Below are 9,198 nucleotides of genomic sequence, written 5' to 3' on the forward strand. Positions count from 1 at the left end.
CTCTGGGGGGCCCCTCTGGGGGCTCCTCCCGGGGGCCCCTCTAGGGGGGCCCCTCCGGGGGACCCTAGGGCCTCAGGAGGCGCTGCGCTAAGGCATTCAGCTCCAGCGAGACAGCCACTGTGGGGGTGCCCCCTTCGTGGGGGCCCCCCTGGTGGGGGCCCCCTTCGTGGGGGCCCCCCTCAGGGGTGAACCCAAAGCTCTTTTCCATAACCTTGAGAGCGAGCTGGGGCACGACGCATGTCACCTGCTGCTCGTTTGAAGCCTGCTGCTGCTGCAGCTGCTGCTGCAGCAGCTGCTGCTGCAGCAGCAGCATGCATGTGCAGAAAAAGGCCTCCGCAATTCCTTTTCGCCTCTCTTTCGGGGCGACAAAGATTCGCTGAATGCAAATGGATTTATTTTGGACTCTAGTGAATGCCAAGTAGGCAACGAGCTCTCCGGGGCTGTCTGTACACCGCAGCCGCCGCAGCAGGAAGTAGCTGCTCGGCGCTGCAGCTGCAGCAGCAGCAGCAGAGGCCCACGGCCAGGCCTTCTGCCTTTCTGCAGAGCTCAGGCTCGAGACGACGGGGTCCGACAGCTCCAGGGCCTCTAGCTCCTCCACTGTCTGCGCCCACTCTGCTGCTGCTGCTGCTGCCGCTGCTGCGGGAGGGCTCTTCTGCAGCAGCTGCAGGGACAAGGACCGCAGCAGCAGCACGCAGGGGGCCGCATGCAGAGGCAGCAACGCTGCAGCAGCACTTGGCACCGCCTCGGCGCTGTTGGGCACCGGCGGCAGCAGATCTCCGAACCTGCAGATACACCGCAGAACTACTTGGGGTGTACGTACACCTCATGTGTACGTACACCTCGGGTGTACGTACACCTCGGGTGTACGTACACCTCGGGTGTACGTACACCTCGGGTGTGCGTACACCTCAATTCGGGCTCGCGCTTGCGGGCGAATGCAAATGCAGATCTGCTGCAACTGCTGGGGCCTCCCTGTTAGTGAAAAACTAATTTGTTTTTCATATTAATTTTAATTTTAGTTTTAGTTTTAATTCTTACTTGTGGGTGTCCGAAAGCACAAAGTTGTCCACTATGGAACACCCCGGGGCCATCCTTATGGCCACAGCCACACATATCTGGTCATTTTCCGGCAAAGAGCCCTCATCCCCCTGTGGGGGCCCCTCAGGGGCTTCACAAGGGGCCCTTCTGGGGGCCCCTGTGGGGCCCCCCGTGGGGTCCACATTAGGGGTACCCCCGGGGGCCCCCTCACTGGCCCGCCGGGGGGCCCCCCGGGGGGCCCCCAAAGGCACTATTGGGGCTCCATCTGCTTGCCGGTTGAATGCAAGGTACTCCAAATGAGCCCCAACGCGTTCTGCTGCTGCTGCTGCTGCTGCTCTGAGGGCCCCGATTTGCCGAGTGCCTTTGTTGTAGAGGGCCTCGACCTGTACGTACACCGCAGCAGCCAGGGCCAGTGAGTTTGGGCAGCAGCAGCAGCAGCAGCAGCAAGTAAGCAGCACAGCACAAGCAGCAGCAGCAGGAAAAAGCACATCAAACAGCAAAAAAAGCAGCAGCAGCAGCAGCACGTCGCACAGCACAAGAAGCAGCAGCAGGAGCAAGCGGCACAGCCCAAGAAGCACAGCACAAACAGCAACAGCAGCAGCAGCGAACACACCACACAGCACAAGCAGCAGCAGCAGCAACAAGCACATCACACAGCACAAGCAGCGGCAGCAGCGGCAGCAAGCACATCGCACAGCACAAGAAGCAGCAGCAGCAGCAAGCACGTCGCACAGCACAAGCAGCAGCAGCAGCAGCAAGCGCATTGCGCAGCACCAGAAGCAGCAGCAGCAGCAGCAGGCAAACCTCACCGCAGCAGCACCAGCAGCAGCAGCAGCAGCAGGAAGCAGCTCACTTCTTTGAGCACAGCGCAGGCCTCTTGGGCCTTTTCGAGCTGCTGCTGCGTCAGCCTTTTGTTGCGGGAAGCAAAAGGGAGGCCCTGGGGGCCCCTGGCTGTGGGGCAGAGGACTACTCGGGTGTCTATACACCCGGAGCTGACTAAGCTGCGCATGCAAACTGTTTGCAAAAAGTCTTTTTGGCCAAAATAAATTAAACTTGGCCTCACCAGACTCAGCAGCTTCAACACTACTTGCCCAACTCCTGCGCAGCAGCACCAGCAGCACTTTGCTTTAGTGCTGCAGCGCCAGCAGCACTTTGTTTTAATGCTGCAGCACCAGCAGCACTTTTATTTTTACTTCAGACTCATTTTGCTGCACCCGCATCCTCTTTATTTAATTTCCAGTTCATTTTGCCGCACTCGCAGCCTTTTTTTTTAATTTTTAATTCACTTTGCTGCACTCGCGGACTTTTTACTTCATTTTTAATTCAATTTGCTGCACTCTCTGCCTTTTATTTTGTTTTAATTCGATTTGCTGCACCCGCAGCATTTAACTTTATTTTTAATTCAACTTAATGTCACTTTTTTAATTTTAAATTCTCTTTTTATTTTTCCGGACATTTATCTCTTCCCCGCCTCCCCGGCTGCCGCGCAGGTGTACGTACACCCGAGCGGCTGGGAGGCGCAGAGCGCTGAGAATCTTTTCGCTTTCTTTTCGGGAGAAATCGGCATTAGGGCTTTTAAAAAGAAAGATAAATGCTTTTAAAATGAAATTATCTGCTGCTGAAGCGCTCAGTAGGCCCGGGAAGCGCTTTTCAAAAAGTGCAAAAAAGCGCTGCATTGAGGTGTACGTACACCCCAGATCCGCTACAGCTAGCCACTTGGGGTGTATGCGCAGCTCCTCCTCGCCTTACCCCGAAAGAAACCCGGCCGTCTCTTTCCCTCTCCCTCCACTTCTTCAATTCCGTCAAAGTCCACCACCAGCTCGGCAAAGGGGACCCCTCTGCGCTGCGCGGGGGCCCCCACCGGGGGGCCCCCCGCCGTGGGGCGCCCCCCGGGGGCCAGCCCCTCCCCGGGGGCCCCCACCGGGGGGCCCCCCCCGGGGGCCCCCGCGGGGGCCCCCCTCCTGGGGGCAAGGTGAGGGTACATTTCGGAGGCCTCGGGGAGGAAAAGGACTTGGGCGTTTGTTTGAGTTGTGAGGAGATGCAAGTCTTCTTCAACTTTGATTGGATATGTGTCGAAGTCCTCTTGGGATTGAAACTGAGTTGGATTTAAAAAAATAGAAACCCAAACTTCGTCGCAGTGGCGCTCTGCAGCCCTTATGAGGGACAAGTGACCCCAGTGGAGGCCCCCCATGGTGGGCACGAAGCCAATGCGTCTGCGGGGGGCCACGCAGCCTTCGCAGCGGCCCTGCTGCTGCTGCTGCTGCAGCAGCAGCAGCTGCTGCTGCTGCTGCTCCGGCGTCGCCGCCAGGATGGGGCAGCTCGCGGGGAAGCCCTCGCGCACGCGGCCGCAAGTGCTGCGGTGTACAGACACCTCGCGACATGTGCGCAGCACCAGCATTTCGGAACGCCGGGGGGAATTCATTTTTGTTTTTTCAACCCAAGGGTTTGGCTCGAGGGTTTAGGGTTTAGGGTTTCGCGCCGCTGCGGCTGCTCGCCCACTCTCGCGCCGTCAAAAAGGCCAAAAAACCCTTTCTTCCATCGCCTTCGGGTTTATTTTATATTTTATTTTCGAATTTTGATTTAATTTCCACTGAAAAGACGACTTCTGCTGCACCTGCTGCTGCTGCGGCTGAGAGCGACACGCTCGCCGAGCCCTGTCTGCGCTGCGGACTGTGGGGCCCCGCAACACGCAAAACAACAATAAACACTTTATTAAACTAAACGATATTTTTGTTTAACTTTTCAAATATTCAATTCATCAATCGGCTCGAGCTGCGCGTACACCCTAACGCCGCTGCTGCTGCTGCTCGTTCCTCCCAGGGCCGTCTCGACAGCCGATTGTTATCTAATCGCCGAGACTTTGTTGCAGTTCTCCGCAATAAATGCCAATACTTGTTTTTAATTATTTAATTTTATCTTTTTTATTTTTTTTTGTTTATTCTACATCATTTTCACTTCTCTAATTGCTAGAGCACCCACGCACACTGGAAAACGCCCACCACCTGATGGCCCTACAGCTCTGCAGAGCACCCTAAACCCTAAACCCTAAACCCTAGTAGCTCCAAAGGGCTTATTTATTAGACCCTGTTAATGCTCTTCTGTTTCTTTTTCTCGACTGTGAATGTCTCTCTTTGATCGTTTTCATTTCACTCGTTTCTATGTCTATTTTTGCTCTTCTTCGTACCCGCCTTTTGCTTCTTGCTGCTGTTTGCATGCATTTTTCTGTGTTTCCTTTTGCAATACTTAGCCTCTGTGTCTCTCCTGTCTATGTGCTTCCTAATTATCTGTTTCTAGCCCTCCTATAGGCCATCAAAGTCCATTTGCTGCTGTCCACCCCCCACTTACGGGCACGCCGCTGCCTATACGCGTGCTGCTGTTGCCAGCTGCTGCCCCTGTGGGCTTTCCCTCTCTGGGGGCCCCCCCTTTGGGGGCCCCCTCTTTGGGGGCCCCCTCTTTGGGGCCCCTCCCCCTGGAGTTGGCCTGTGGGGGGCCCCGTGGAGGCAGCAGAAGCTTACTCTTAGCTGCTTGACTCTGTGCAGGAATGGCAAATGTCACTGACACAGAAGCAGTTCTGTGGGGCCCCACAGGGCCCCTTGGTTGCTGCTGCAGCGCAGGAATAAGCACCGATCTGTGGGCTCGAGACTGCTGCTGCAGAGGCTGCTGCTTCGGCTGCCGCTGACGCTGCGGCGCTTGTTGTTGCTGTTGCAGCTCTTCCTGCTGGAGCTGCTGCTGCTTGCTTTGTTGCGGCTTTTCTTCTTGCGAGGGTGCCTGCTGCTGCTGCAGCGCTTGCTGCTGCTGCTGCTGCTGCTGCTGCTTCTGCTCGGCAGCGAGCCCCTTCTGCAAAGCCTGCCCCTGTTTTGCAGCTTGCAGGCCTTTGGGCTGCACACAAAAGCTTAAAGAGGCCCCCACACACTTAAGTGCTGCTTCGCTATTTCTATTAGCCCTTGCTGGGGGCCCCACACTTCCTCTCTTCAGGCCCCACATGCATGCAACGCTGGTTCTGCGTTTTGCTGCTGCTGCTGCACAGAGGCTTTGGTGCTTCGGCCGCAGCTGCTGCTGCCGCTGCTGCTGCTTTTTCTCTGGCTGCTGCTCCTGCTGTTGCGGCCGCTGCTTCGCGTTTTGCTGCTGCTGCGGGTTCTCTTTTGGTTGCTCTGCCTGCTGCTGCTGTTTCTGCGGTTCATGCTGCTGCTCTTTCTGCGGTTCCTGCTGCTGCTCTTCTTGCTGCTGCTGCGGCTGCAGCTGCACGCTGCACCTTATCCCTGTGGCCTCTGGCAGCAAAACAGCCTCAGCTTTAGTTGTGTGCCGCTTCAAGGCAGCAGCTCCAGCTTTTGCTTTTCTTCCAAGGGGCCCCCGGGGCCCCAGGGGCCCCTGCAAGCTTCTGCTGCTGAGAGGCCGCTGGGGGCCCCTGCTGCTGAGGCTGCGTGGCCGGTTTAGGAGCCCTTGGGGGCCCCTCGTGCTGCTGCGGGGCGAGGTGTTGCTGCTGCACCTAGCTGCAGTTGTGGGGAGCTTGGGGGCCCCACTAGGGCATCCCTCACCAGATAAATTAGAGTACCCTCCAGGGGCCCCTGAGTCACTAGGTGGGGCCCCCAGGGGGCCCCCAGCAGCCACTTTGTCGGCCACCGTAGGCCCTTTATTGCTGCAGAGACTCTCACTGTTTCCTGCACAAGCTTGTAGCGTTTCCGGGGGGCCCCCCAGCCCTGGGGCCCCCTCGCTGGGGGTCCCCCTTGGGTCACTCTCTCCCGAAGCCCCCAGAGGGGCGGCCCCTTCAGGTGCCCCCGTTGCTGCTGGGCCATCTTGGGAGCAGCAGCAGCTAGCCACTGAGGCTTCTCTGTCCAGCTGGCTAGCCAGCTGCTGCAGCCTTTTGTCTATTCGCTGCAGCTCTTGCAGCGCGGCGCTGGAGTGTCTGTACACCTCACAGGCGCGCAGTGCAGGGCGATCCTCAAGCTGAAATCTGAATTCAGTTTTAAAAACTAAACTCAACCTCTAAGTGGTTCGAATTATTTTGCTGCTTACACAAAGGCTCCTTCATTCTCGCTCTTTGCTGCTGCTGCTGCAGCACGCGCCTCCAGTACAGCACAGGCTTCGGAGCAGCGCTGCTTCGCTGCTGCTGTTTCGGCTGCTTGTGCGGCTCCTGAGCTTGCTGCTGCTGCCTCGTGCGCCTCTGCTGCTCGTGCTGCTGCTGCCTCTGCTGCTCGTGCTGCTGCTGCTGCCTCGTTCGCCTGTGCTGCTCGTGCTGCTGCCGCTGCCTCGTGCGCCTCTGCTGCCTCTGCTGCTGCTGTATGCGGCTGCGTTTGTGCTGCAGCACACAGCACTCTTCGGATCTCTGAGCCCCGCTGCCTTCGCCTGCGTTTGGCCACAATCCTCCACGGCCCTGCATCTGCTTTTGTGGCTTCCGTTGCTGCTGCTGCTGCAGCTGCTTCTGCTGCTGCTGTTTCTGTGCCTTGTGCTGTCGCTGGTTCTTTTTCAGGGCTTCTATTGCCAGCTTCTGCGGTTTCTGAGCATTCTTTGTCTCTTGGGGTCTCTTTTGAGTGTGCTGCTGCTGCTGTGTCTGCTGACACTGCAGTGCCTGCTGCTGCTGCTGCTGCTGGCTCTTGCTGCTGCGCGTTAAGCGCGTCAGAGTGGCGTTTTGGCCTGCTGCTGGCGTTGGGCTGTGCTGGGCCATCGGGAGCAACAGCAACAGCCAGTGCAGCAGCAGCAGCAGCACGGAGGGCAGCAGCAGCAGCAGCTTTCTGCAGCCGCCTCCGCAGGTTTGCCGGGACCCGCCCCAAACCTTCTGCATCTGCTGCTCCCTTCAAACGCCGCATGCGCTGCAGCAGCCTAGTTGAGGAGCCGCCGCAAAGGGTTTTGCCGGAGAGAAGTGCATCAAGAATTGGGGAAGAAGTTCTTCTTAGCCCTCCGGAGGCCCCGGGGCCCCCGTGGGGGGCCCCCAGGGGGCCCCTGTTTTGGGGGGTCCCCTGCATGCAGCCTGGAAGGCCATCTTGGGCAAAGGCACTTTGCTGTTTCGTGCCTGGAGAGATTAGGAGATTTGCTGCGGGGGGGAGAGAATGCGAAGGACGTTGCTGCTGCTGCTGTTGCAGCTGCTGCTGCTGCAACTGCTGCTGCTGTTGCTGCTCCTGGGGTGCCTCTTCTGCTGCCGAGGTTGCTGATTCTGCTACTGCTACTGCTGCTTGGAGACCTTCGTGCTGCTCCGTGTATTCTTCCCAGTTTGTGCAGCCTGCTCTGCGGTAGACGCAGCAGCAGCAACAGCAGCAGCAGCAGTAAAATCAGGTCCAACGCATAGATCAGCCACAGCACGCTTAGCAGGTATAGCGGCAGCAGCAGCAGCAGCAGCAGCAGGCACAGTGGCACGGGCGTCAGCAGCAACAAAAAGCCGGAGACACAGCGGGAGCAGCATGCGTCACTTTATTTTTTCCCTGTTGGCAGCTATTGCTGCTTCGAGTTCCTTCAATCTTCTTTCTGCTTCCTGCAGCTGCGCATCATTTGCTTCGACTTTGTCCCAGAGCTGCAGCACCAACGCCAGCTCTTCAGTTTGCTGCTGTATTGCCTTGTCTTGCACCAGCCCCTCCAGCTGCAGCAGCTGCTGCCGCTCCCGCAGCAGCAGCTCGCGCACCACGCGATTCGGGTCTTGCTGCTCTGAAGAAGCAAGAACAGCAGCGACAAGTAGGAGCAGCAGCGCAAGACACACAATCAGCAGCAGCAGCAGCAGCAGAAAAATTGCCAAAAGCAGCAGCATCATGCTGTTGTGATGTATCTCGTTGGTTTGCTGCAGAAATAAAGACTTAAGCAATCAAGCATTATTAGCTGCCACCTCTATCAGCCCACAGAACCAGGCAACAAGCAGCAGCTGCAGCAACAGAAGCTCAAGCAGTAGCAACGCAGCAGCAGCAGCAGCGACCGCACACCATCTGCTAGAGCAGCAGCAGCAAAAGCAAGGGATGTAGGGGCAGCAGCAGCAGCAGCAGCAGCAGCAGCAGCATATGACTTTACTCTTTTTTAGTTGTGAAGATGGAGGGGGAGTGTATCCTGAACTCCAGTCCAACTTCGACAATTTGGACTTTTCAAGGGCTTCAATGGTCCCCGCGCCCTCCGGATGCTGCTGCTGCTGTTGCTGTGGCCGCTGCTGCTGCTGCTGCTGCTGCTGCTTCTGCTGCTGCTGCTTCTGCTGCTTGTTTGGGGTGTACGTACAGTCTTCTTCGAGAAAGTAGTGAGACAGAAAAGCCGGCACGAAGACACATTCATCTTCTTCTCCTGCTGGATCTGTCAAACAAAAAACTTCGTTATCTTCTCCCATCTTTGAGCCAAACGCTGCGCTGCAGCAACAGCAGCAGCAGCAACAGCAGCAAGAAAAGCAGGAAGTGCTGCAGCTCGCGCAGCTTGGCTGCTTAATGGGGGGCTCTGCAAGACCGAAAGTGGCAGCAGCAAGGGCACGAGCCCTTGAAGCATCAGCAGCAGGAGCAGCAGCAAATGCAGCACTGCTGCAGCAGCAGAGCAGCTGCTGCAGTGCTGATTCTCACATGCGTTGCTGCTTCTCTTCTTCTGTAGGCTGGGGTAGTGTGAATACTTTGAGTTGCGGTGGAGGTACACCTGGCAGCAGAAAAGGTCCTTGAGGTTTCCCTGTAGAGTTCATCAGATTTAAATGCATTTCTGTCAAAGCTGACAGCTGAAGATGCAGCAGTTCCGTGCACGAGCTGCTGCTGCTGCTGCTGCTGCTGCTGGGGCTAAGCAAGGGACTACCAGCCTGGCTCGGGCTGCCCCTTCCGTCCCTGGCCTCATTGTTGTTGCTGCTGCTGCTGCTGCATGGCGCAGCTACCTTTGCATCCCCCAGCACGCCAGACCCCTTCAGGTCTAGCTGCAGCTGCGCATCCAGCTGAGGGTTCCCTGTTGCTTCTGCAGAAGCAGGTTCTGCCTGTTGCTCTGCAGCAGCAGCAGCAGCAGTGCCGCCATTCCCTAACTCATCTCCATAATTATATTTCACATGACGCTTCCGAACTCCCTTACTGAGAACTGCCCTTGGAGCAGAAAGCTCACGGGAGGAAGGGCTTCTTGTGGGGCGCGAAGAGCCATGGTGGTTTTGTTTCATTATTCAGTGAGGTGTACGTACACCTGACGGCTGTGCTGCGGTAGAGTCCCGCATGGACTAACGGGCCACAAGAACTACTC

At 57.3% G+C, this 9,198-nt stretch overlaps 2 protein-coding genes across 2 annotated transcripts; both read right to left on the bottom strand.

Annotated features, from left to right (window-relative positions):
- Positions 1–64: 64 nt before the first annotated feature.
- On the bottom strand, positions 65–3,460 carry ETH_00031750 (pantoate--beta-alanine ligase, putative; the record flags this gene model as incomplete). Its single annotated transcript, XM_013378145.1, has 4 exons — positions 65–782; positions 1,039–1,421; positions 1,892–2,034; positions 2,788–3,460. The coding sequence occupies 4 exons, from the start codon at positions 3,458–3,460 to the stop codon at positions 65–67; spliced, it is 1,917 nt and encodes a 638-aa protein (XP_013233599.1).
- An 887-nt stretch (positions 3,461–4,347) lies between these two features.
- On the bottom strand, positions 4,348–8,329 carry ETH_00031755 (uncharacterized protein; the record flags this gene model as incomplete). Its single annotated transcript, XM_013378146.1, has 4 exons — positions 4,348–5,941; positions 6,052–7,257; positions 7,440–7,671; positions 8,026–8,329. The coding sequence occupies 4 exons, from the start codon at positions 8,327–8,329 to the stop codon at positions 4,348–4,350; spliced, it is 3,336 nt and encodes a 1,111-aa protein (XP_013233600.1).
- Positions 8,330–9,198: the final 869 nt, after the last annotated feature.

This window comes from Eimeria tenella, genomic scaffold, assembly GCF_000499545.2.
Source record: "Eimeria tenella Houghton genomic scaffold, Eth_scaff75, whole genome shotgun sequence".
In the NCBI taxonomy this organism is placed as follows: Eukaryota; Apicomplexa; class Conoidasida; order Eucoccidiorida; family Eimeriidae; genus Eimeria; species Eimeria tenella.